Below are 27,792 nucleotides of genomic sequence, written 5' to 3' on the forward strand. Positions count from 1 at the left end.
TTCATGTTTGTTTGTTTTGATAATGTATTATTTCTTAGTACCAATTTCCAAAAGAGTTTTTTGTTCACTCAACTTCAGACATTTTAGATCATTGCAACTAATGTTTTCAAAAGTTGAGTCACAACAAACCATACATAAATGGAAGAATACACAAAAGAACATATTTTAAGAATGTTGAAAACTGGTTGTCATATGTGTATACTTTTTTCCATATTATGGATATCAATGGCTACCAGTTTCCAACATTCTTCAAAACATCTTATTTTGCGTTCCACAAACAAAAGTTCTTATAAAGTTTGAGAATGATTTGAGAGTAAGTAAATAGTGAGTCAGTATCTTTTTTGGGGTGAGCTATCCCTTTAATGGACACCCTTGATTGCCCTCCTTTTCTTAAATAACATGATCTGAACTATAACCATTAACATTAACCCTTGCAATAGATATATTATATACTACAATATATAAAATGACTGCTTCAAAGTCATTCAGCAAACTTTCACTGCTCAACGCCGATAACAAACACAAGACACGGTCAAATAATGTTAGCTGCTAAAGTAAGCAACCGCATTGTGTCTCCAAATCAAAGGGACGCCTCAGAGACAGAGGGCCTTGTTTGGACCCTCAGTGTTAAGAAGCACAGATGCACACTCTAAAGCCATTTCCACAAAGCTCTTTTATTTCCCATCAGCCTCAGTGACTGCTTGCCTTTGACCTCTGGGAACAAAGCAAACACAAGAGGATCATTATGAGGCATTTTCCCTCAGTTTTGCATCCTGTGGTCGAGCTGTGGTGTCCACTGTGTCCACTCACACTGCTTACTTGTCTTTATTTACACGGCCGTGGCACAGAAAATGCCCTTAAATGGTGATGGACAGTTGTGCGCTAAAATGTAGCCGTTAATATTGGCAGCATTAGGGAATGTGGTTTATAAGGCCATTTCTGGGGCACAGTGGATGCAGCTTATATGAGAGTTATTTGTATTATAGTGTGCGATCTGTTTTCGTAGTGCCCTGATTCATATCTGCGGTAAATTTCCATGGTTCACTGAGGGTATGGTTGTGTGTCTAAACACACACAGGCACACACACACACACACACACACACACACACACACACACACACACGCACACAATAAAATGAGGTTAGATGGAGTTGAACTCACAGGCTCGGGTGGAGGAGGTGGAGGCGCTTCCTTGATGACCTGAAAGAAAAAATAATTCTCTGTGAAAGAATGTAATTAGAGCAAAGAGCAGTACAGTATAAATAGTAGCTTTGCAAGCAGTACGATATAAGACATAAAAGCACTATATTGCCTGAAGCGCAAGCCGTGTTGACATTATCACTGGAGGAAAGTTACTACTTTGTTAAATAGTTATTGGAGTTTGAGTGTGTGTCTCACAAAATAATTAATAATACATAATAACAACAATTATTATGATTATTATTTATAATAATATATATTATATATTATAACAACAAAAATAACTGGTTTGCAAGTACTGATATTGTTACAACATTAAGTGATTAAATCATTGTATTATACATAATAATAGTAATAGACATTGTTATATTTATGTTTGAATAACTGATAATAATAATTAGTCTTATTATGAGAATAAAGTGACATCACTAAGTTTCAAAATAACAAATAAATGCAGAATTTATAATAATAATAATTTATGAGTTATAATAATAATAATAATGTGCTGATATTGTTACATCATCGTTTGAGTGCATTAATAACACATAATAATTCAACAACAACAACAACAATTATTATGATTGTTATTAATAATAATAGCTATAACAACAATAATAATGCATTGATATTATTACATTAAGTGTGTGGGTATCACAAACCGTTGCAACCATTGCATTATACATAATAATAATAATAACAATAATAATAAACAATAAGAATAGGCATTGTTATATTTGTGTTTTATTAACAGATAATAATAGTTATTGTTATTAAAAGAAGAATATTATAGTTACATCACTAAAATAATATAAATAAATGCATCATTAATAATAATTATTTATAAGTTGTTATAATAACAATAATAATAATAATTATTATTATTCATTCATTCATGAACCACCCACTGAAACCCACGTGAACACCAGCAGAACACTACTGACTTGCTGTGAGGTGAACGTGCTACCCACTGCGCCACCGTGCAGCCCTATAGTTATTATAATCCGTGTTATTCAAACATGAACAGCATGTTATAACACATCGAATGATCAAAAACAAATGATAATCGCTTTTGTCTGAAATGTGTGTTTGTGAGTCAAATAAAGTATTGTTATCTTATTTAATGACTCCTATACACTTGTAATCATGGTTTGATTCTCCAACTTGATTTGGGGCCACTGCAAATGTTTGCAATAAATGTTAATAAGTACAGCTTTATCCTTTTAGACATTCAGGCATACCACGGTACAACACAGAGGCCAAAACCACCACATCAACACCAGACCCAACAACAGGAAAACAGCCAGCAGAGAGATCAGCAGGATGGTCCCATCAAACTGCAAAAACACACAGACACACACACACACACACACACAAACACAAACACACATCTTCATCAAGATTTGCTGGCAAAATACAAATGAACAAGTAAGGAGAATAAAGAAAAGGGCAAATGACTTCAGGATATGCTATTTGTTTGTTTTTTTTTTTACTTCTAATTTAAACTTACATGACAAAACCAGACTCCTCTGATGAAAGAAAGCAGAGGAGACCTCAGAAGAGAAAAGAAAGAGAGAGAGAGAAAAAAGCAGGAGACAGCAAACAACAACATCTATTAGTCTAAGGCTGAATCACTCCAATCTACCATTCATGCTTATACAGGCAGAAGTGTGTGTGTGTGTGTGTCGAATGAAAACAGATGTACTTACACATTCAGCAGTGGTGATGTGCACTGAGCTTGTGATGTAGGACAAGCCCTCATTCATGCTAACCTGCAGATAAATCACCCTGCAAGAAAACAAAAACACTTTAATCACACCTGCTAAAATAGCAAAGTCACTGCATTCCTATGATAGACATGCGTGTGCCTGTAATAGGGATTGAATTAAAACCATTAGATCAGCATTTTCTAGTCAAAATGTGTAATCTGGAGCCAGGATTAAAAAAAAACAACAATGAGTGGTTGATGTCTGCTTCACACAGTAGCCTGAATGACTTCCAGTGCATTCCTTATGGATGGATAACGACTCCCAAAAAGTGCAGCACGTAGGCTAAAAGCATGTAGACACAGGAACATGTCTGATACTCTTGTTATCTATGATGAAAATATGCACGTCTAAAATTTGTTTTCAAGTCCCAAAATGCAAACAATAAGCCAAGGGAATTGGAAAAAAACAATTAGATAGGATTTCAGAATAATTGTAGAGGTTGGTCAAGGTCACAAGCTATATTCAAATAGAATAAAAGAGTTGGCATTTCTGTGTGGAGTTTGCATGTTCTCCTCATGTTGGCGTGGGTTTCCTCTGTGTGCTCCGGCGAATTGAATAAAATAAATTGGCCATAGTGTATGTGTGTAAATGAGTGTGTAAGGATGTTTCCCAGTACTGGGTTGCAGCTGGAAGAGCATCCACTGTGTAAAACATATGCTGGATAAGTTGGCGGTTCATTCCACCGTGGCGACCCCAGAATAATAAAGGGACTAAGCTGAAAGAAGATTAATGATTGAATTTAAATCATAAGGCAATTTGTCAATTCAGTATGATCACTGTTGTATTTACATGTCAAACGATGCAATATTTGACATTTTATTTATATTTGAAATATTAAAGTATTTTATATGCATTTCACCAGCATGGACCAAGCCACACTCAGAGCTAGACTTTATTGTAGGGGATGTAGGCATGAAAGGGATGGTAAGGGAACAGTGGGATGAAGGGGAAGGGAAGTAAGAGGATAAACAGTGAACAGGTAGGTAGGTTGATTGGTCATCCTATGATGCCCAGAGTGGGGGTACCGTCTCTGTAATATTTTGTTAGAGTGACTGGACCCCTGATTCAACCTAGGAGTGAAGAGAGGGTTGTAGGATTGTTAATGGGGAGCAAGGAGATAGAGCGAGGGAGGGAGGGTGGGTTCAAGAAAACGAGAAGAACAGTGCTAGAGGGCTGGTCTGCCTTTTCTGGGAATAGGTGATTGGTTAAGGAGACAAAGTGAGGCGTGGTTTTGCTGCCGAACCTTTGTTAACAGGTTAACTCCATTAAATAAAATAACCCAAAATGGAATATTTCCTCTTTGTGCCCTAAATAGTTTGTTCATTTTTGTTTAAGTTGTCAGTATCTTAGTACATCAAGTTAAATTAATTAAAATTTGTTATATAAAATTGAAGTCAAAATATTATTAGTCTTCCTGAATTATTAGCCCTCTTGTATTTTTATCAATTTCTGATTGATGGAAAGAATATTTTTTCAGCACATTTCTGAACATAATAGTTTTAATAACTCATTTCTAATAACTGATTTATTTTATCTTTGCCATGATGACATAATGTTTGACTACATATTTTTGAAGATATTAGTATTCAGCTTAAAGTGCAATTTAAAGGCTTAATTAGTCATTGTGTAACAGTGGTTTGTTCTGTAGACAGTAAAAAATAGCTTGAAGGGGCTAATAATATTTAAAATGAGCTTTAAACATTTAAAACTAATTTTATTCTAGCCAAAATAAAACAACTAAGACTTTCTCCAGATGAAAAAATATTATAGGAAATACTGTGAAAAATTTCTTGCTCTGTTAAACATCATCTGGGGAATATTTGAAAAAGAACTGTATACAACTGTATACACAGTATATACAGTACACACACAGATAACCTTCAGTCTTAAGTGATCCATAAGAAATTACACTGATACACATTTTTTTCAGGATGTTAATATCAGTATAGTGATTAGATGATAAGATTTCATCTAAAATACTTTAATTTGTGGTCAGAATATAAACAAATGTGTCAGGGGCTCAGGGGTTTGGAGTGACATAAGAGAGAGTAATTAATAACATATTTTTAATTTTTGGGTGAACTAGTCCTTTAAAATTAAGTCGAGATATGCAAAAGCATGGTTTGTCATGTGACAGAGGATGACTTGACAAATCTGACAACTTCACATCCATCTCCTCCAGCCCAAATCCGCAAATCTGTAACTTCACCAGGGACACTGCCATGTTTGGATCTACCATGGGCATTCAGAGCTCTGGTTTATGCTGGAAAAGTCTCAGCTTTCTTGACTTAGGCAAGCCCTCTTTCACTCTTTTGGACAGAGCTGAAAATAAGTTACTGAAAGGGTATTGCCCCGTTGCCACTCTGTTAGCAGGATGGGGGAAGGGCTGAAAGGGGCAGAACAGAATAAAGGGGCAGCCGTGTAGTGGAGGGGGGTCCAGTGACAGATCCATCTGATTTTCCATCAATCAGGATGCAACTGGCTCTTTTTAAGAACATCTTCAGGAGGCCACTCAGTCACCATGCATTTAGCTGACAGCACTGACAGCTGACAGCGCACAAAACTGCCCTAAAATTTGCTATTCACACCCCTCAAAATGTTCGTTCGGCCTTCTCCGGTGGAATCAGAATAACATTTGACTCAATTGTTGGACTTATCAGATGACTGCATAAACGTGTGCATATCAGGATGGCAGTGTTTATTGTCAATTTAGTCAAATTTGTCTGACAAACCAAATCCCTAATTGTAACTGGCTTATGATGGAATGTTTCATCTCGGGTTGTGCCCTTAAATTACACATACCACATCTGGCTGACTTTTGAGAGACCCAGACATTAAGAAATCCCAGAAGCCACATCATGCTATGCAGACATGGTATTATTAAAAATAAACATGATCTTACTTATTACATAGCTCCTTCTTTCATATTTGGCTGCTAAAAACTAATAAAAATGGCAAATAAACGAAGCTAAATAATATACTAAAACATAAATGTTTAAACATAAATAGCTAATAAAAATATAAAAAAATGATAATATTATGTAAATAATACTAAGATAACGATGCCCCCATATAACAGTATAATCTTAGAAGTTTATTATCTTAAAATTTCTGCTAATAAGGGAACATTTATTTATTACAACTGGCAACAACAAGTCAACAATTTTAACAATATTAGAGAAAAATAAATAGTGAAGTATTCTAAAATAATTTTTACTATAAATTATAAATCAAACATAATACGATTTTTGCACTTGTATGAAATAAAAAAAGCATTTAAGTTTTGTAATACAAGAGTAATGAAAAAAATGCTGGTCTCATTTACTGGATATAAGCAAATGATCAATCGCAATCAAGTATATCAGAGATATATACTGTTTATAGACCAATTACCAACCTACGTCACACATTACGTCAAACGGGTCGCCGGTTGCAAAAAAAGACAGGCTGCAATAGTAAACATGTCGTGATGTGCGGTAGGATGCCAAATTCGAAAGACCAAAAATAGAAATCTTAACTTTTACCGTACACCACACTGCTTTAATGCCAACTACAGACGTCTTTGGCTAAAAGGGAGCTGAATGAAGTGACGACCTAATTAGAAATGCTGGCCTCTGCAGTTCTCATGTTATATCAGGTAAGTTCAAGCTATGCAGAATCATACACAATACTCATTCTGATTGCAGCAATGATTTCAGCAAAAACAGTTACATATGGTTAATTAAACTGCGGACACTGAATGCTAAGAATGAAACGTGAAAGTGTAAGTTATTAAGGTAAAGTTGGTTTTATATTCACACATTCATTCAGCTTGTAATACACTTCCTATACTGTTTACCACGGTACTTTGAATATTCGGTCTGAAATAACCTGCAATTGAAAACAACATTAACACTGTTTATTTGACTGTGAACAATGTTGTACTTTGATAGTCATCGGCTGCTAAAATGATTTCGCTGTTTAGAGTTTGCAAATAATAATTTTATGAAATTACATTATTAAGGAGAAAGTCAGAATGTGCGAATAAAAAAACAACTTTACCTGTATGTGTTAGTTCACATACCCTGCCGTACAGGTGTAGTTCGCTGTCAGAATGCAGTTTTGCTTGTAGATGATTACCTAGGCCTTGTACAGTTCCGTCTTCTTTCCTTGTCTTTGGCTAAGCAGAACCTCAGTTTTTAGCACTACATAGTGTTGAATCTAGTAATCATGGAGCAATATTTCTTGCACATGACCACACAGACCAACATTGTTGGCATCCAAAGACTTGTAGGCCTTTAAATTCTCTCTTGTAAAATCACTTGGAACTTCAATAAGATTGTATATTTTGGGCTGGATGCTTTCTCATTTCGTCTTATCCAATATTTATTGGGAGCGTGCTATCGCAGATAAACCTGTCAGACTCCGCTCACTTTAACGTTAATTTTGCCGAATCACTGTGCTTATCACTGGGTGACAAGCTGTTATAATACGCTGAAAGCATTATGTAAATAATGTATATAATATGTAATCAATATATCTTATTTCTAAGACAACAACAAACCCTGTACTCTGAGGATAGTGCCTATTTTATAACATTTATCATTTCTGAGAGACAGCGCGTCGGTGGCCATTAGCCTGTCATTGAGCAGAGCAAAGACAGTTGACATTGTCCATCCACAAGATGGCGACCGAGACTGTCTACTAAGACCTTAGAAGAGAAAAACAGCATAATTTCTAGCTACAGCTGATTAAATCATTATTAAACAGATAAATGACATTCTAAGTCGATCTCCCTCTTTTGTATGTAGTAGTGCTGTATTATTTCATATAATTGTAGTGTATTGAGTGTGAGATGGGACTCGCATAAAAGGAATGTATGTATTTTGTGTTGGCCACTCTTTGTATAACCCATACTTTACTCTTACTTACTAGTTACTTTTTGGTTAGCCATCTGTTTGTTTATAATGCGTCTCCTGTTTTCGTTACTGCTGACTAGTTCAGTAAAAAAAAAAGAAAGAAGAAATGCCTGCATGTGTTTAGCTTTTTTCCTTATAGCAAACACAACAGTTATCTGGTAGTGTTGGCGCTGCTTTGTCTTTTTCGGGGATAATTATTGTGATCCCGATATCCCGATATAGCAACAGAAAAATACTAGGAAATCTCTGTAGACTGATGGCATTTCATGCCGTTCAGCCTTATAATCTTAAGATGTCAGCAAAATGACCTGTTTTTCATCATTTTAGATTTTAAGCTAGAGAATCAGTCAAATACTAGCTTTAAAGGGACGTTGGTGAAGTAGCAATGGTTTCTGCTGTTCTGATGTCAGCTGCAGATGTGAATGAAGGAAAAAAGTAGTTCCGCATACAAAAGGGTTTTAAGACTCGTGTTTGATTTTCTTTTTTATATACACGATTATATATATAAATGCATTCATCTAACTAATACTGTTAACTAATAAAACGTGTATTTTAATTACACAGATTTTTACACCTTTATGAGATTCTTCCCTCTGTTGAACACAAAAGATCATTTGAAAAATGCTGATGATTTATGGTACCTGTTTACTTCTATAGTAGAAGTCAATAGTCAATATGTAGAAGTCAGTGAATGTCAATAATGTCAATAATTATACTCAATCATAATACTCAAATTACTTCAATAGTCAAAAATACTTTGTTTTAACAGCGGGGATTACAATGTAAATAAGCTAAGGCCATTATTGTGTTTTTTTTATCCACGACAGTTTATTTCAACATGTATGTTATACTTGTATTTAGTAATTGAATAAAATTTTTATTTCCCAGCAACCAGCATTCCTCAAAATAATTTATTTTACGTTCAACAGAAGAAAGAAACAGGTGAAGGGTGAGTAAATGATGACAGAGATTTGATGTTTGAGTGAACTATCCTTTTAGCACTGGTTTTAAATAAATAAAAAGTGCTGAGTATTGACATCATCATCAGCATCAACTGCTTTTGTGCCACATTAGCAAATGCGATGCAATGCAGATGTGATGCAGGCTGACCAAGAGTAACCACCCTGTTTTGCTCAAGGTGCCATTAGACGCCCCTTCATTGGCATCTCAAGGAATCTTCCTGACAAGAACAAGACAGCTGAAATCCTCAAGGTGTCTAGAGCCAGCGGTACACATAATTATTCAGAGGGCTCACAGGGAAACGAGCCGCTGGCAGCAGCTCATTTGTTGAAGAAGGCCCGGAAAGTAACCTGTAGTGGTTCTCCAGGGCTCTGATGTGGATACATACGCGCGGCTCTGTGTTTCAAAGCCTGTTCTTTTCTGTATTGGCTCACAAAAAGCACGGCAGCCTTGGGCAAACATGCACACTCACTGCAAACTTTTCATGCAGGTCAAGCCTATGGTGACTCATTTCTCAGAGAGGCTAATTATACGCTCATCTTGGGCTTTTTACACCACATGCCTGTTGTCTCAATGTGTTAGGGTGCGTGCAGCTTGACTGATAAGAATAATTCCAGATGACATTGACCCTAATTTTTCAAGGGTACCAATGCATTAAGATGTAAAGTGGCAGGAGGAAGAGCACCTACTTTCCTGCTTCATTTATGATTGGTGCAGGGCAAAGAAGGAGAGTGTCTTCAACGCTGACTGGTCGTTCATCTGTAAATGTAAATTGTGAAATGTATTAGATATAATTAAGTCTGTTTTGAATCATTTAGTCTGAATAAATGAATTGTTATTACTGTAACAACTGGCATTTACATAATAAAGAAGCATTTAAAGTGCTGCATATATCTTGAAAGTTCTCACTTTTTATGGATTTACTGGATTTAGAAGGTATGGGGTTAAGTAAAATATTCATATTTGTTATTTACTTTACATTTCAAATAGAAATATTGTAATTTATAGGATAGAATAACAAATATTTTATTTATTTATTTATTTTGTTTATTTATTTTGTGAATCAGGGCTATTCCACCAAATATAAATTGTATAGAAGGTGAAATCTATATAGAAAACATAGAAAGTAAAATACTGGCAGTTTGTTGTCTGAAAACTTGACATTTTTTTGCTATTTTATGCAAAAATCTAAATGACAAAATTCTTATCCATAATTTTGGGGTAGTTTAGAGAATAAAACAAATGACATTTTTCTCAAACACATAACTAATCCTTCATCAGCTGAGGAAGTTCAACCTCCCAAAGGAGCTGCTGAAACAGTTCTACACTTCCATCATTGAATCAGTCCTCTGCACTTCAATAACTGTCTGGTTTATCTCAGCTACCAAATCTGACCTCTGAAGACTACGTCGAATAGTTTAGACTGCTGAGAGAATTACTGATACAACCCTCCCTACTCTCCAAAAACTGTACTAATCCAGAGCAAGCAGAAGGGCTGCCAAAATCACCCTGGACCCCTTGCACCCAGCACACTGCCTCTTTGAGCTTTTACCTTCTGGTCGACGAAACAGTTTCTTCCTCAGGCTATCCATCTCATGAACGCTTGATGATAATATTTATGAAACAAACATCACTACTTGCTATACACTTTTATACACATATACACTTATTTAACAACATACTTTACATGTAATATACCTGTACATACACTTGTCAATTTGTATATTTGCATTCACTACTTATTTCTATTTTTTAAAATATATTTATTATCTTTTTTTTTGTCCTGTCTCTGTAATCCTGTTGCACTGTAGAAGCTCTGTCACGAAAACAAATTCCTTGTATGTGTGAACATACCTGGCAATAAAGCTCTTTCTGATTCTAATTCTATAAATCACAAATTTATTCATCAATTTTCAAGTCGTCCCTTAATTTTTTCAATTGCTATATGTAATTTTTATACAGTAAAGCATATACTTGCATCTTTGCATGTTAACAGAAGAAATATAGTTTGTAATATAGTGCTACTTACTCACTGTAGATGTGTCATTGACTTTGAAGCTGCACAGAACCTGATTGATATTTCTGGCATGCAAAAATCCATTTCCCCGCACAACCACTTGGAAGGAATCTTAAAGAAATACAAACCAAAAATATATGAATAAACATTTAGCAAGTCCCTTTGCTGCCTTGTGAAATTCTTGTGCACATTCCAGAAATAAACGCGTCCAAAAATGAGATTAAATAGTGTTTTATGTACTATTTATATCAAAATATTTTTTAAAGCATGAGAAAAATGCCCACACTAGGCTGTGCCTGTTTTTCTTTTTTAGATCTTTGTCTCATGCAGCCAAATTATAAAGTGTGCTCAGCCTGAGGACAGGTTTTCTTTCTTTTTTTTTCCACCCTTAACCTTTCAGGAACACTCAACTCAAATGGGCAAATGCATATGCTCCAGTGGTGCTAATAATAAAAGTGAAGAGGTTCACAAATCTCTTGGAGTCGTGTAGCTGGAGGTGCTGCGTTGGTGGCCGACAAAGCGGGCTGCCTGACCTTTGAGAGCCCTCGGGCGATGCTGTAGACCCTCTGACGGCTACTAAGCAGCATATGTTAGAGAGAAAAACACGCTCACTTAGAACCTGTCTCAGTGGGCGTCTGCGGATGCAGAGTGGATGTGACCTTACTCGTGGCACTGCGCACACCAGTGTGTGTTTATAGCGATTCTGGCGCTCATCTCTGAATACTGCTGCACCTTTAGAAAATGTGCTGCTCGTGAGCCTTTAACATTTAAGTGTGCAAAGTTCACTGGATGAAAAACATTCAGCGCAGTGTGCCATCAGGGAGAGACAGCCGTGTGGAAAGGTCAAGAGAACAATACTGCTGTGAGAAATAATATTTTATGTAAGTCGGAGTTGATTTCTTCCATATCACAGCTTTTACAGCATTTAGAGCATTCTGAAAGTAGCAGGTTTTGTCTTTTGTGTCCAAGAAACAAAAGCTACAAAGCCATAAAGATAATGTGATTTGCTGCTAATTTTACATGGGACAATACTTTTTTTTAAAGTCTGCATGCATTGGATACTGTTTACCATGGTGAACTAAGATTTAAAACTAATTTTAAATCCCTTACTCATCATTGTGTGTTGTATACAAGGGTAGGTTGGTCTGCTTTGTCCATTCGTAGGTGCAAGCATTGGCATATCTTTGTTTCCAAATATATATTGGGTTTACTCCCATTATATCTCCAGAATTACATTCATAAAAAAAACCTATCTTTAGCTATGGCCTTCGGTCACAGGATATTTATTTACTGTCTGTTCCTAAAGTGCAGACTGAGATGGGAAAAAAGGCAGCACCTTTTGCATGGAAAAATCTAGAAAGAAAGTTGCAGTTTAAAGAACTGATTTCAGTAAATGCTTTAAAAAAAGAGTATAAATGAATTAGAGATTAAAACAGAGGCTGGTAGATGTTTTGAATAGTTTGTTTGTCAATGAATAATTCTTGTTAACTGTTAATTGTTTTATGTTTGTTGACTGTTAGACCCATGTGACATGTATGCTTGGCCATGATGCTTTAGTAAAAGAGATTTTTAATCTCAATGTGGGTTTGCCAGTAAAGTAAAAGTTATAATAATAATAATAATAATAATAATAATAATAATAATAATAATAATAATAATAATAAATGTTGCTAAAATGATGATAATATCTTGCTTCTGGTTAATATTATCCAATAGCCTATATGGTCAAAGCAACATCACCAGAAAAGGAAACCTGTTTTATTAAAAGGATAGTTCACCCAGAATGACATTTATTCCCCATTTACTCCAAAATGTCTTTCTATGTTTGTGTATACACCCAGCAGGCACACAACATCATAAGATGTTAATATTAGGTTAGATTTAGATCATGACGTCAAGTGACCAAAATTCAATGTCTAGCCAGCGTCTAAGGACAATGTTATTTTGATGTCTATTAAAGACGTCAAATTACGTTGATATTTGGTTGATTTTAGGTTGAGTTAGAAAGTGACAAAAATCCAACATCTGATAGATGTCATAGTGGTAACGTCCACACAACGTCAAGGTGTAACATGAGTAGACGTTGATATTTGGTTGATTTTAGATTGATTTTAGGTTGGACGTTGGACATTGACGTTGGCCTGACATTGGGTTTTGACGTTTTTGGAAACCCGATTTTCATTTCCAAACAAAATCCAACTTCCCCACGACGTTGGGTTACGTTAGGGTACAACGTTAATATGACATCATGGTGACGTCCTGTGCCTGCAGGGCATACATAGAAACTATGTACATGTATAAAACTATACCTTCAAATTTGAACTAAAGTCATAATATAATGAATATATTTATCTAAGTTTAAAAAAATCTAAAAGAAAATAATGTAGAAAAGTGAATTGGATATCAACTCTGTTGTTGAATGTATATTAACAGATCTGAAAACAAACTTCATTTTAATATCATGGTAACTCTTAATCCAGTTTATCTTCATAAGGGTGATGAACAACAAAAAGGCTGATCACAAAGTCAAGGATCTCAAAACGTTTCTTGTCTCATCGTGGATCAAGCTAAACAAATTCCATTCCCATCCGATCCAATTAACCTGTCATTTCCTCTCTAATTATACTAATCCCGTCTGCCATGCAGAAGCCCCTCTCCACCCCACCTCTGCATCTAAATTTGCCCAGTTCTCTTGCTCATGCCTGTTTAATGTGACGTCCATACAGCTGAAATGGCTAATTCCATTTAATTTTGGAGGCCGGGCATCAACATCCATGTCCTTTTCCTCCCTCGTTACTGTCAGACGTGGTGTGTCGGGTTCTGACAGGACAGCGCAGGGGTAAAAAGGTCAACAACACTGGCTTGGCAGCGGGCAGCGCTGGCAGCGAGATGGTGGGCAGGGGCTGGTACGCTGTCGGCTTGCGCCCGTTTCTGCTGACGCTTCCCATCCACACCTGAGAGCTTGATGGCTGTGGATGTTTAGAGCTGAGGTGCCACGTCCGAGTACGGACACTTCAATCACTGCCCCAACTGGGGGATGGGGTGCAGAGGAAACAAGAGGGTTAATCAAAGCAACCATTGCTGTCACGTTTGATGGCTGGGCCTCGTCTCAGAACAGCGAGTGATGGCCTGTTTGCAGGCTGCACGGGCTGGTCACTTCTCATCAGTTTGATCGCTGAGACTGTCAGCCATTGGAACAGTCTACACAGCACACTAAACCAAACCAAAATGCTAACCACAATCAAATTAGACAAAAAATGCTTGGAGTCCCATGCTTCAGATGAATCCTGTGCTAAACTGTAATATTTAGAGGAGTATATTTTGATTTTCACAGTGCAATGAAATTTCATGTTTCATTAATTATCATATTTATTATCATGTAACATTTCCATTATGGATTATGTTCATTAGTCAACAAATCAAAGTAATTTGGGATCCATTAACATGTTTATTTGGGGTTAATCATTTTAAAACAAAGAAATAACTCCAAAGGATTGTTAGAGAGATGGTTTATTAAGTACATAAGTTAATACATGTCATTTTGGAAGGGGTAATTGTATTTGCTTATCTGCTAAATCTGACTTATTTGTTGCAAATGCTTTAAAGGTTGCTTTCTCGCAATTCATCTTTGTTTTTATTTGCTAGTTATTAAGACAGAATTGCAGATATAAACCCATAATTTGGACTTCTTCAGTTATAATATTAATAGGGTTTCTTCAGGTTTCACCAAGTCAAATTTAAGACTTTTTAAGACCCTATAAAGAATCAAATTTGAGACTTTTACAGGATTAAACACTAAGGATTTTTTTCTAATGACCCGGTTTTATCATGAGGATTCATATAATTGTTTTTAGCTTTTAGTCTTTTCCTGATTAGGGAAATTAATGGGGAATTTGCTGTAAAAATGTCTATAAGATGATATGAATTGTATCTCTTTGCAATAAAAAAACTTAAATATAAACAATAAGATTTCATCGAAATGTATTGTTGGTGATTGGATAGATGTCCACCTGACTGAGTAGCTTTACTTAGACAAATCAAAATTAAGACCTGTTTAAAATTATTTAAGACCAACAACACAATATTTCAGTGAATTTAAGTCTTTTAAGGCCTAAAATATAGTTTTTAAGACTTTTTAAGACCCAGCAGACAGCCCTGATTAAGTTGTGAGGAAAGTGACTGATTTTCCTACAAATTTTGAATTTATATATCACAATTTTGACTGACACAAGATTGTTTGTCAGAAAGTTAAGAGAAAATAGTAAGAATTTAAAGAGGTAAATCTTCACATCTTACAATACTGAATTTTACTTTAAAAATCCAAAACACATATTTAAGGTTTTTTCCCTACACAATCTGCAGGATTTTTCAAATTTGTCTTTTTTACTGAACTCAAAAATGAATCAGAATTGTGAGAATCAGAGTCGTGATTACTTTTTTCACTCAATATAATAGAGACAGACTTCAATGAGGTTGGGTATATATAATATTACATTAGATTCAATGAGGTAAAAGTATACACATACATTTTTCAATGAACGACTTAAATCTAAATCTAATAACAGAGATAACTTTATCAAATATATCTTGTTGTGAAGATGCAAATGTAAGTGTATTGTTGTTTTAAAGCACCATGGTTTATCAGTGGTCACTTCATGCCCTCTCTCTCTATCCCTCCGTGTGCTTCAGGGTTTGACGTCCCACAACATGACAGAGAACTTATTGTTTCGAATGCTCAAGTGAAATTAGAGAGCAGTGTTTTTTGCCTGGCTGGTTCTTCCTGGCCTAGTTTGCCACATTGGATCTGCCATCTAGCTGAGGTGCTGGCGAATAACCATGCAGCAGTTCTGCTCCGCCTTTACCAGCGAATTGCCCATTTGTTTAATTGGCTGCAGCTCGGCAGACAGGCCTGCCACATTGAGCACTGGTGTGTAGGCCAGAGAGGATGGATGTGGCTTGACATGACCTTATTAGCATGCACTTACTGCGCGAGAGTGCACTTACATCGCTGTCTCCTTGGTGACGTGAACAGGCGGATTAGCTTTGCCCAGACATGATCAATTTTCATTTTCTGGCAAGTGCAAGAGAGCGCAACTCACGAGCCACCATTACACTGCTCAGGGCTTTCATACGATTAGCGGAGATGAGCTTTATATGCATTACTGCTTGTACACTGTCACATTCTTTTATAAACAGACAGGTTTAATTAAAAATGTAAGGTCTGAATTACATTTTATTTTTAATGTATTGTAAAAACTGATGTACAGTGAGTGCTGAGATGGCTCTTACCTCCAGCACACACACTGGACGGCTCGGCTGCTAAAATCTCAATGCAGGATTTTTTGATGATCTACAAAGAAGAGGAAAGTGCTTCAAACACAAAAAGACACCCTCAGATATTATTATTTTATATTTTGTTATTTTAAAACTAATATATTATTTATTTAATTAGCATTTGGAGGCTTCAATGGGATGAATTTGATCAATTATTTTCATCAAATAATTTTTGTTCTAAATATGCCAAGCCAAAGGTTATTTTGCCATTTTTTGATTCCTAAATTATTGTTATAATGGATGACGTTTTAATGGTAATGGTTTAATTAAACAGGACACATTCTAATGTCTGGGAGAGGAGCTATATTTGGTCACACTTTATTTTGATGATCCGTTACACTGCATCTACATGCCAACTAATTCTCATTAGATTATAAGTAGACTGTTGGGTTGGGGTTAGTGTAAGTTGACATGTACCTGCAAAGTTTCTTATAGTCAGGTAAATGTTCGTTGAAGGAGCAGTATACACAGATATTAGGCAGGCAGTCTACTAATACTTAAATGAAGCATCAAAATAAAGTGTTACCCTATATTCTTTATAGCTTTTGTTGTTTTGATACAAACTTTGCTGATGATTGATAATTAATGCTTGTTTAGCATGCTGTCCCGGAAGAGACCCCTGAGCTTATGAGATCCTCGAGGCCTGGGCTCCCTCCAGTTTGCAGGGCGAGAGGGGAGTTTTAGCTCAGGTAGATCTCGATGAACTCCTCCCGGCTTATTTCTGGCTAATGACAGATGTAGGATGGCTGAGGAGAGGTGTACTGGCGAAAAGCTGGCTATGGTATCAATTTGATATGTTAAATTTACTTGGATTGCATATTTTTGACCTAGGGGACGAAACCAGAGAACCCGGAGAGAACGAGCAAACTCAGCACAGAAATGTCATTTGGTTAGAAGGGACTTTAACCGGAGACATTCTTGCTGTGAGGCAACAGTGCTAATCACTGGGCCGCCGTGTCGCCCATCTGGAAAGGAGAGGGAGTAGGGGTGGGTAGGGGGGATTCTTCAAGACGAAGATAACTCTGGTTATTTATAGTGAGTTAGGAATCATCTGATTGGATAATCAATCGTGAACTGACGTGGACATGAAAATGTTATGGAATCAATATGTAACATTTTAATTATGTTATGAATTTCCCATCACTATACTTGAAGTCTTTAGCTTTAATCTACATTTTGTTTTCATTTTGAGATATGCTCACATTCTGAATATATAACGTGTGCATATTGCAGACTTTAAGGTCTGCTTCTGTCTGAAATCAGTATGTAATTTTCCTGCACAAGTTGATAGGAGAGCACCATGGCTGATACTGAAAGCTTGTCAGACATAGAGATGCGGCGTGAGGCTTTGCGAAGGTTCAATTGCGCAGTGCAAATTTATTTTGATATTTGAAACTTTTACAAAGCCGTTTGCACCGTTCACTTGACCTTGTGTACTATATATTTTTATTGTTTTTATTTTTCAATCTAAGCTGGAATCCAAGTAGTTTAAACATTTAGCATGGCATCATATCACATGCCAGCTATACCAATTTTGAGTGATTTAAGTGATTCAATCCCTCCTTTAATGTGTCTTTCAGTACCCTATCTTTAATTTGGGCAAGGACGGAGAGAGAAATACACAGAGACTTACAGAGTCTATCATTCCTTCAAGCGCCTGGAATCCTCCAATTACAGGGAAAACATGCTCTATGGTGTCTGCAATTGTGGCCAACTAAACACAAAATGTAATATAGATAGGTTTATTAAGACACCTCAAGTACAGAAATGTAAATAAATGTGGTTAACTGTCAGTAAAGCAACTCATCAAGCAATGGCGCTGAGTTACCTGTGTCTCATTAAATTCTTTTACACCCACACAATAAACGATGGCTCCCATAGACCGAGCTCTCTGCGCCTGCACACAAACGGCCAGCACACACAGTCAGCTCTATTACTGAGCAAATGCCACTGTCAATTACACATCTTCCAGAAAACATGCCACATCCGTTGCGACATCGCTGGCTTGTGTACTTGCCTCTTGCTGTGCTGTGACAAACTGATGGTCGTTTAACTCCCCGTCCGTCAGTGCTATGATCACACTGGCTGCTCCTGTGAAGCAAACATCATCTCATTGAGGCTTTATCTTCCCAGATTAAAAGTGGAAGCCTGAACGCAGCGCAAGCTTACCATAATTCCCATGATATATCTGCACATTGGCCTGCAATTTGAAAAACATTAATGAAGGAATTTGTTGATTCATTATTACAGATTCAATAGCAACGCAATACCTCTTCCAATCCAAGATTCATGTATGTATCACCTCCTGGTATTTCTCTCTTTAGCGTATTTAAGCCTCTGGTAATATCATCTCTGGATTACAGATGATAAAGAGGAGTGATTGAGAAGGAAACATTAGTATTTGTGTACAAAATTGTTGTTTTGGAAAATGGACACTGATACCTGTTCTCTGTGAGTCGCATAATTGTAGTTCCCCGCGTTGAGAAGACGATGAAAGACATCCGTAACATCGGACTGTAAACGCAAATCATATATTATTTATTAAAGGTACAACTTTAAAACTACTTTAGTATAAATAAGTTACTTTACCTTATGAATTTTTCAGCAAGATGCTCCACAAAGGAGTAAATTTCAATCCAGTGGTTTTTGACACTTCCTGATCTATAATACAAATGAAAGAAAGGATGCTTCAAAGAGTAATATCCCTTTTGTGCATGACAATAGTGCCTAAAATGCAATCACATAACAATTACCATCTTTTCTTACACTATCTGAGAGTAGCAGGTCCTTGAGTACTCTATAAAATGCGCACATGCCACTAATTAATTACAAGCCCCAAAGCGCTCCCAACAAGAGCTAATTGCCTTTGTGCCAGATGAATCTGCCTCCTGCTAGCGGAGAGCAACACCCCTTCCTCCTGGAGCCAGCCATTTGAATGGGAACAGATGGCAATGGGTGAGTGTAACAGGTTGGGATCCAAAACAAGAGCTTGCATCTACATCAGCATCCAAAAAGGCTCACAGATCCATCTCTGACAGGAGGTCAGGAAACATAAAACTGGACATGTGGATCTAGCAGCAGCAATCAATGCTATTGCGATGTCAAGTGCTAAACACATCTGGAATGCTATATATCGATGGCTCTAAAACGGACAATTGGGACACTCCTTAAAATACATGATTGGCTGTGCATTAGATTATAAAAAGTTCCATTTATTTTAAGTCAGTGTCCCACTAGCTATAAGGGTGTGCTTTTTTATTGTCTATATCACTTATTTAGTCATCAATTCACACTCAATTATCACCTCATGACGCTGTTTTGAAATTCTAAGTACTATGAAATTTGAAATTCTACCACTATCATTCGAAATACCTTATAGCAGGCTTATGTGTTGCATTATAGGCAAGGCATTTATATAGCACATTTCATACATAGTGGCAATTCAAAGTGCTTTACAAAAACAGAAGTAAAAGACACAAGTATAAATAAAATAAAAACAACATATTCCAAAACACAGGTGTATCATATTTTCTCATTTTATTCTGGGACTTCCCCATTCTGGTGATCACCCCCCCACCCCCCTGAACTTTTTCAGTGCCTATTAATCTATTGGACATCTCCAATATATTTGATTTTTCATCAAAAGTAGAAAGTTAAGCTTTACAGCAGTAATTATGTGCCCCCCAATTTCAACTTCATTCTGGAAGGAAATTATATGTTACATATTTTTTAAAAAGTCTGTATTCCAAGCAAATTTAAGCTTGAGAAGACATGTTTGTGCCTGAAATGTTAATAAGATAAATGAATCAAGCACAAGCACAAAATGCAAAAAAATAAGACAAAAACACAGTAGGACCCTTTGGCTGTCAAATGTTAGTGGACAATATTTATGCTTAATGCAATGAACTACACCTGCTGGAGACCTAAAAGTATTTTGATTTTGCTATAATGCAAAGACATTCAGACATATTTCAGTGTGGCCCAGGGGTCCAAATACTGTTAAGAGCCACAGAAATCAGTCATTAAAGAAAATAAACAGTGTTTGTGTTCATAATCCTTGAATAATGACACTCCGCTGCTTTGCTTTGATACGGTTTTCCTTTGAATATGGTCAAACTTCAACAAACCACTGGTGGTTTGTTGAAGTTTGACCATATTCAAAGGAAAATATATCCATATTCAGAATATTGTTAGCCTGCATTATGATTTAAAAGAAGTGCTAAATTAAAAAGGAACACATAGTGACATAAAACTAATTCTCGTTTCACTTTCTAATCACAAAGATTTTCTCTCTGAAAAGCACTGCAGCTGCTTTTCTTTCCAAAATCACTCTGAACTGATGGCCTGATATTTACAATTAGTGTAGGGTCACTGAGTGGCATTTAAGGCCTTGAAAATCCAGCCAAAACCATTCAGATGATTAAAAGTGTGGAAGTGTGGCAAAAGCTTGATGATGCATGCAATCCCTTAGGTCTCTGAAGGTATTCAGAAAACTTTACAAACAGAGAAGAGAACTGTGAAGTGTTACTAACACACATTTGCACTCCAAACATAGCAACAAAGTGTGATAACTGGAGGATTTTACTAGGTTATATCATTGATATAAACTTTGTGGAGTTAATATTAGTTCATACATTACATTTGTCACGGTATTTACTCATCTTTTTCATTTTAGTTAATGAACATACAACTATTAATTATTAGTTACATTAAATAACATTTCCGAAAACATTATTAAAATCAAGGAGCATTTTGTTCATGTTAAAATTTAAGTTAATAAATACTTTATCATTTTTTTCATATTAACTAACTCATTTCAGCAATTGAAAATTTCTTGTTAAGTGTTACCAACTTTGCTATTTTCAAAGTAAACTCAACTTGAAATTTCTATATATTTCACATTGAGAAAATTTGTATCTACGCTTTACAGAGATTGCTGTTGCTCTAGCTTTTACATCAGATTTGACTAAAATCTGATGGCCACAAAAACTATTCAGTTCAAAATCTGTCTCCAGCATGCCACAGCATGTTTAAGCTTGTTGGGTATTCACAGTGTCAAGGTTCTAAGGAACGAGTATGCCACTTACTTCTCAATTACTTACACTCTAAGTGATCATTACACACTTAAATAAGAACTATTTACATTCTACAAACCAAACCAAAATTGACTGCAGATTTATGATGCAAAATATGTATGCATTTTATCTTTACACAAATGTCACTGGGCATTTGTATCGCCTCATAGTAGCCTACTTGTTCAAGTTCGATGAGGTTTTTGCCTTTTGTGATTGAGACCCCCATTTGATAATGATGCCCAAATGCGGATGTGAACTGCACCAGGTGAGAGAAAACCATGCTTGTTAAAGCATCCCCCGAGGCAAAGGAACCGGTCTTATTATCTGCTGCATATTAATCCATTTAATAGCAGACAAAAAACTATGAACAGCACTGTTATGAACAGTAAGTTATGTATAGACAATACTGGGTTTTGTTCGAATTTCGTATTTCATGTCAGTTCTCTGTCAGTGTTCTGCTCTCCTCCAAGCATCCTGTCTTGCTTCCCTTGTGAAATCCACATTTCCCACAATATCTAGCCAGTCGTTTCTTGCAAGAAAACAGGCTAGAAATTATTAAGAATTAAATAATTAACATATTTGAATATGAAAGCTTGAGGATCAATTCAATCTAACCGAATGGCTGTGTTAAAATAGCGATTCACGCGCGTCTGAGGGCGTCAAAGGCGCGTCGCGCGACGACAGGGGAATAAAAAGATGCCACATGAGGGCCACTTACTTGTCGAGGACAAAATACAAGTCGAAAGCACCTTGACAGGACATCTTCCCCTCCTCAAATTTTGGCTCAGCGTTTCCAGTTTGAAGACTGGCCGTCAAAATCAGTAAAATGCCCACAACAAGATTCACGTGAATCAGTGAACGTGCCATTTCATCAGTTTATTCTCTCCAAAAGCTCTGGAATAAAATTGCATTTCATATTACTCCTGCACAAAAAGAAAACAACACTTTTCCATGAAATTTACTCCACAAACAAGATTTTTAAATGTCCTGTCACAGTGTTATATCCCGCAGTCATCCGAGTGCGCTTCCAAAACACAGAAAGCTCCTCCTCAAGGAGAAATGTTTGGAGGAGCGACCACAGACCGGACGGCGAGCAGCCTGCCAACAGCTACTGAAACTTCCTCTTTCCGGGAGACAGACAATTCTGACTGAATTCTGACCAAAAAGATGCAAAATAGCTATATTTTATGTTACCTTACAGCCTATAGCGTTTGGTTAAATGTTATTTTATTTTTGTATTATTATTTTTTAAATAAAATAATCGATAGCTATTTCAAATTAAATAAATACTCTTTATTAATTAATTTATAATTATGAAATCTTAGGAATCCACAGGATATAAATCTTTATTCTTCTGTTTTTTATTTCGATTTTTAAATCACTGAAAAACAGGAGAACTTTCCATAACTGGACAATCCTCACAGAATCTGACAGATGGGTTTTGAATTGAAATGATCTTAAACATGCACACTGGGCGTACAGTCTTTTGTGCTGCTCATTACAATCTAACGGTCTGTGACTTCTGTCATTGATTACCCTCGCTTGTAATTAACACGCCTTTAAAGCTGGTGAAGCACCAATCAAAATGCCACCTGGGGGGGTTTGGGGATAAATGAAGCGCATCATCTCCGCGTCCTCAGCGTGGATAGTGCGTGACCGCGCAGCGCGAGAGACAGTCAAGAGGCTGTCAGGATCAGAAGACGGTCGCGATCGCGCGCTCTCTGTAGATAACCGCAAATCGCGTATTTTTGGTCTGTGCACCTGCTCCGGAACATTGCCAACCATAACTTACTATAGGTACGTTGCTATTACTGTATGTATTTTTAAAATTATTTTATACAGAATTAGAAGTGTAAAAAAATGAATTCAGAAATTAAATGCTATAGCATTAATATGAGACATAAATAATATTTTCTTTTCATTTATCAATCGATTTTGCACATCGTACGCAATAGATATTTGTTGAACCACAGTCAGTATATTTAAAAGAAAACTGATCAAAAACAAACTATATTGATGCAATATTATAATTATTTTTAATACAGTATTAATACATTATTTGGTTTATTGTTTAACTTTTTTATCACTGATTATTTTTTCCCTCAGGAATAAACATGGAGCATAGTATTTTTCCTCGCTCCTTGTGGACTAATGACAGCAAAACTCTCCCTCACCACGTCGCGGATTTCTTCACTAGTGTTCAAGTTACACAGGACATACCAGCTGGAACCTCATTCGGACCTTGTGTTCTTCATAACACATTTTATGACACCATAGCCTTCATTGCATTGAAATCCTTTGACAAACGGAATAAATCCTATGTATTTCGGGTGAGTCATTTGACACTTACTGCATATTTTGTATTGCCAAGATTTTTCTTTTAGACATGGACTGAAAAATTGTTGTTTTAGTAGTAGTAGATAAGTAGTTTACTAGATTAAGTAAATAAAACACACAATTATGTATTATTTGTTAGGCAACGCTACAGACCAAATAGTGAAAATATTTTCATTTCAAATTTGCTACTCTTTCAACAGGTAGATCCTGAGGCAATGAAAGGTTCTCCATTAGTAGTTCCTTGGCTCCGGTTAGTTCAGGCTGCAATGAGCGAAGAAGACCAGAATACTGAGGCCTACTTGAAAGGCGGACAGCTGCACTTTAGGACTATTCGAGATGTAAAAGAAGGGGAGGAATTGCTTGTTTGGTATGATGAGGAGCTGTCTCATCTTTTGGGATTCAGAGACATAAAGGCAAAAGCCCTGGCAGATGGTGAGTAATAGCTTTAAAAAATCTATATGAATAAAATAGAAGGGCATTGTTTACATTATTAATAGTATAAATGTTTTAAAGCGTAATGCTCAATGTTAATATGATTTTGGATAATTATACATGTAAGAATCTGTCCTTTATTTGTTATATAATATAATTCATATAAAATAACCTGAAAATGGTATTAAAACATTTAAAAACTGCTACATTTCATTAAAGGTTTAGATAAAAAAATAAGATATTCTCCAGAAAAAAACAAGCAGTGTAGTATAGGCTAATTTTGCAGCATCATAGGAGAAGCAATTAATATAATACTATCAATATTACAAAAAAGTGTACACCAAAGCAATGGTAAAACTACAATGTAGCAAATATTTTTATACCATGAAACACAGATGACACCTTACAAACATACAAATATATATATATATATATATATATATATATATATATATATATATATATATATATATACAAATATATGGCATAATAGATATTTTCTAGAAGTGTATTAAAAACTAATTGCATTTCTAAGAAATTTTCAGTTGTGTTTCCACTATATTTTTGGAAATATATGCTATATAGAATGCCATAGCATACCACTCAGGCTAAATTAAAAATTAATTCTTAATTTTTAATGAAACTTATATAAGTGACAATAATTTTAGCAACAATGTCATTATGATCTAACAACGTTTGTATCTTCATACACAGGTTACACATGTACAAGATGCGGCCAGGCCTTCAAGTACGAAAACCCATTCCTTGCCCACTGTCGTTTTTTATGTACCCAGGAAAAAGTCGACATCATCAGGCCAATCAACCAACAGAAGCCAGAAGTTAAGCGACAGCGCAAAGTCATCGATTTTCATAATATTGCAAGAGATTTGGAGGACAAAATGAACAGTTCTTCTGAAGACACGACCATAGTTCGAAAACGAAAACAAGAGCCTTCATTAAGCCCCAAAAGCAAAAAAACGGTTTTATTGGAGAAAACTAACATCTCTAATGAAAGCAACACTACCAATGCCAACAAAGACTGTCGAGCTTTTCGGAATATATCTGAATCAACAGATAACGTACAGACAAATGAGTCAAAGATAAGTAAAAACAGCGCATTTACCGAGGTTAGAAAAGCGCCAGAGTCCACAAACCCAGAAAAGTCATCACGGGATGTAATGGCGTCCGAAGTAGGCCTGCAATCGAAATGCAGCGCATTCTCGTTCGTTGTACCCAAAAGCGCGCTCTCGGAGCAGAAGAGCGCGTTCTGTGAACCCAGCAAACGCGCTCTCGCTGAAGCCCAGAACCTTTCTATACCAGATACGGATAATAGCTCAGACTCTTTCAAATCCAAATCTTCATTAGGATACAGAAACGTATTGGCTTCGCACCTGTTTCACACCGACTTGCCAGGCAGTCATGCAGGTGGAGTGATGTCCGCTCCTCTGGCTTCAGGATCCTACTATTACGCGCCCGAACACTGGACCAGGGCTATAGGTGGCCAGCTGCAGTCTACATCTTCTTTGACACTTTTGCCCCCTACTTTCACTCCTTTGGGTGTTTCAGTGCAAAACTGGTGCGCCAAATGCAACCTCTCCTTCAGAATGACCTCCGACTTGGTGTTTCACATGCGGTCACATCACAAAAAAGAGTTCGCCGCAGAGGCTCAGGTGAGGCGGAGGAGAGAAGAGAAACTCACCTGTCCCATATGCCACGAGTACTTTCGAGAGCGTCACCACCTCTCACGTCACATGACATCACATAATTGAGATGAAAATCTAATCTGCACTTTGCAGGTATTGATAATTGAGAGACGCATTGATGCATTTACACTGTGATGATGCTTTGTGGTTTGGCTGCTATTGGGAGGTGCTTTGCTGTAGCAATACATTAAAAACGGGGCAAAAACTCCTAACGTTTTAACCAAGAGACCTTGTCTTATATTCTCAACAGGCCACAGTGGTTCAGCTAGTATTTTAAGTGGTGGTGGGCTTGGATAGTGCAATTCAGGTTAGGCCTACATCGCCACTAGGTGGCTATAGACATGCATAACTTTCTCTTTAGAGATAGTGCATTTAGTTGTGACTAATACTGTTGAATTGTTTGGTCAATTTTAACTTAACAGTGCCTTATAACGTATGGATGACTACATGTATTTACACGTATTGAGAAACGATAGAACAAAATGCTCCAGCATTTTTAGGTTAATTTGCTAACAGCTGACTACACTATTATAAACATACTACATTGCTTTGTAAAGAGATTTTATTTTTGAAATATTCATCTTTTCACAATGCCAAATTTTATGTTACAATGTTATTTTCAGATATCTACTTCTATTTAACATTTTTATCAGCACAATGACAAGGAGGATGTATTTATTTAAATATTTTCTTGTTCTGTTCTTTTTTGGTTTAGTACAGTCATTGTATTTCATTAAAGATTTTGAACATATTTCCTATGTTTGCCTTTTTACTTCAGCCATGCAGCAACATGAAAAGTAGCCTTTATCACACACGGTGATAATAATCATGTTTTTTGAATCAGTGTGCAAGTAAAGTTTGTTTTTTTCAACCTTGCTATTTGTAAATGTGTAAATGAAAACATCAAAATTAAACGCCCTTATAGTAGACAGTACTGTCCAAGTGTTATTTAGAATTGGTTTTGCAAATATGGCAGCATGCTGTATAGGTGTGTTCATATTTGTTAGGCTTGGTTTGAATAAGTGTAAACACTGCTATGTGAAACGTTGTGCACAACAAATAAGTGGATGGAAACCACTCTAGTATGGTTTGAATATAATTATGCATTCTTCCTCCTAGTCTTAAACATGACATGGTGATTGCTGTGTGCATGAAACAGTACTGAAGGATTCTCCAGATCAGACCAACAGAAACAAGAGAACCAAACTACACATTTGAAACCCAAAACCTATTGAGGTACTACAGGAATCTAAGGTTTAATGTCATTAATATCATGCACTGATAAATACTGTAAAAACTATATATGTTCTGCTGAATGCCTAAATGTAATGTAAGACTTGTTTCAGATATGTATATGACAAAGATAAAAGTTTTTTATTTATAAAAATGATCATATGTTGAGACGCAATAAGCGTGCACATGCACTAACACTGAGTAACCAGCAGAGTGCGCTCTCTAACAATTAAAGATATTTTTTCCTTACTAAGCAGCTATGATGGAGAGTTATGAAGATTGGGTTGTGATCAGTTTGATCATCACCACAGGCAACAATGTTTAAAAAGTTAGTTTCATTCAAGTGCTAAAGACCCCTGCCCCCCCAAGCATCCCTTTAATTGTTGGCAAAAATCATAGCCTACTCAAGAGTCTGAGAAAGTTCACCGGAAAGTCAGGGTTGACCTCGCTGCGATGTTAAAAAAGAAACCCTTCTGCGTTCAGCTAGAAAATCAAACATTCTACTCATTAAATAAAGTAAATAGCTACATAACATCAGACATCAAACTGAATGAAAAAAATGTGTACACACTGGCCGAATATTGGGGCAATTAAAAGCCCAGCGGTTTGTTCCTGACGGTAATCACTTGAAGAGAGAGTCATTTCATAACACAGAAAATCCTCTGTTCACTCTAAAGAGCATCTTTCATCGCTGCCATTAATTGATCAGGCCTCATTTGGAAAACGAAATATTGACTTTGGGTTTCAGGAACTGTCGAGTATTTACATTTAGCCGAAGCCTCTGGTGTCCTCTACAGCTGATTTAAATATGAAAGTGCTCCCCAGGAAACTAACAT

The 27,792-nt window shown here is 36.3% G+C and overlaps 2 protein-coding genes across 3 annotated transcripts in view; one reads left to right on the forward strand and one right to left on the reverse strand.

Annotated features, from left to right (window-relative positions):
• The window catches only part of antxr1d (ANTXR cell adhesion molecule 1d), a 44,797-nt gene extending 22,507 nt beyond the window's left edge, over positions 1–22,290 (reverse strand). Inside the window, exons 1-14 of one of the 2 annotated variants that reach the window (XM_056471174.1) lie at positions 21,970–22,290; positions 18,766–18,837; positions 18,619–18,690; positions 18,447–18,528; positions 18,346–18,376; positions 18,194–18,267; positions 18,005–18,073; positions 17,810–17,890; positions 16,132–16,192; positions 10,855–10,953; positions 9,515–9,584; positions 2,908–2,986; positions 2,440–2,535; positions 1,163–1,201 (exon numbers count right to left, since the gene is read on the reverse strand). In XM_056471174.1, coding sequence (XP_056327149.1) covers positions 1,163–1,201; positions 2,440–2,535; positions 2,908–2,986; positions 9,515–9,584; positions 10,855–10,953; positions 16,132–16,192; positions 17,810–17,890; positions 18,005–18,073; positions 18,194–18,267; positions 18,346–18,376; positions 18,447–18,528; positions 18,619–18,690; positions 18,766–18,837; positions 21,970–22,118 — 1,074 coding nt within the window. In that variant the 5' untranslated portion in view covers positions 22,119–22,290. The remainder of the gene's footprint in view (positions 1–1,162; positions 1,202–2,439; positions 2,536–2,907; positions 2,987–9,514; positions 9,585–10,854; positions 10,954–16,131; positions 16,193–17,809; positions 17,891–18,004; positions 18,074–18,193; positions 18,268–18,345; positions 18,377–18,446; positions 18,529–18,618; positions 18,691–18,765; positions 18,838–21,969) is intronic. The other variant, XM_056471175.1, reaches the window with a different exon arrangement.
• Positions 22,291–22,789: 499 nt separating this feature from the next.
• On the forward strand, positions 22,790–26,386 carry prdm8 (PR domain containing 8). The gene is made up of 4 exons (XM_056470969.1): positions 22,790–23,048; positions 23,358–23,581; positions 23,789–24,020; positions 24,735–26,386. The coding sequence occupies exons 2-4, from the start codon at positions 23,366–23,368 to the stop codon at positions 25,787–25,789; spliced, it is 1,503 nt and encodes a 500-aa protein (XP_056326944.1). The 5' UTR covers positions 22,790–23,048; positions 23,358–23,365; the 3' UTR covers positions 25,790–26,386.
• The last annotated feature ends 1,406 nt before the right edge of the window (positions 26,387–27,792 follow it).

This window comes from Danio aesculapii, chromosome 13 (genome assembly GCF_903798145.1).
Source record: "Danio aesculapii chromosome 13, fDanAes4.1, whole genome shotgun sequence".
In the NCBI taxonomy this organism is placed as follows: domain Eukaryota; kingdom Metazoa; phylum Chordata; class Actinopteri; order Cypriniformes; family Danionidae; genus Danio; species Danio aesculapii.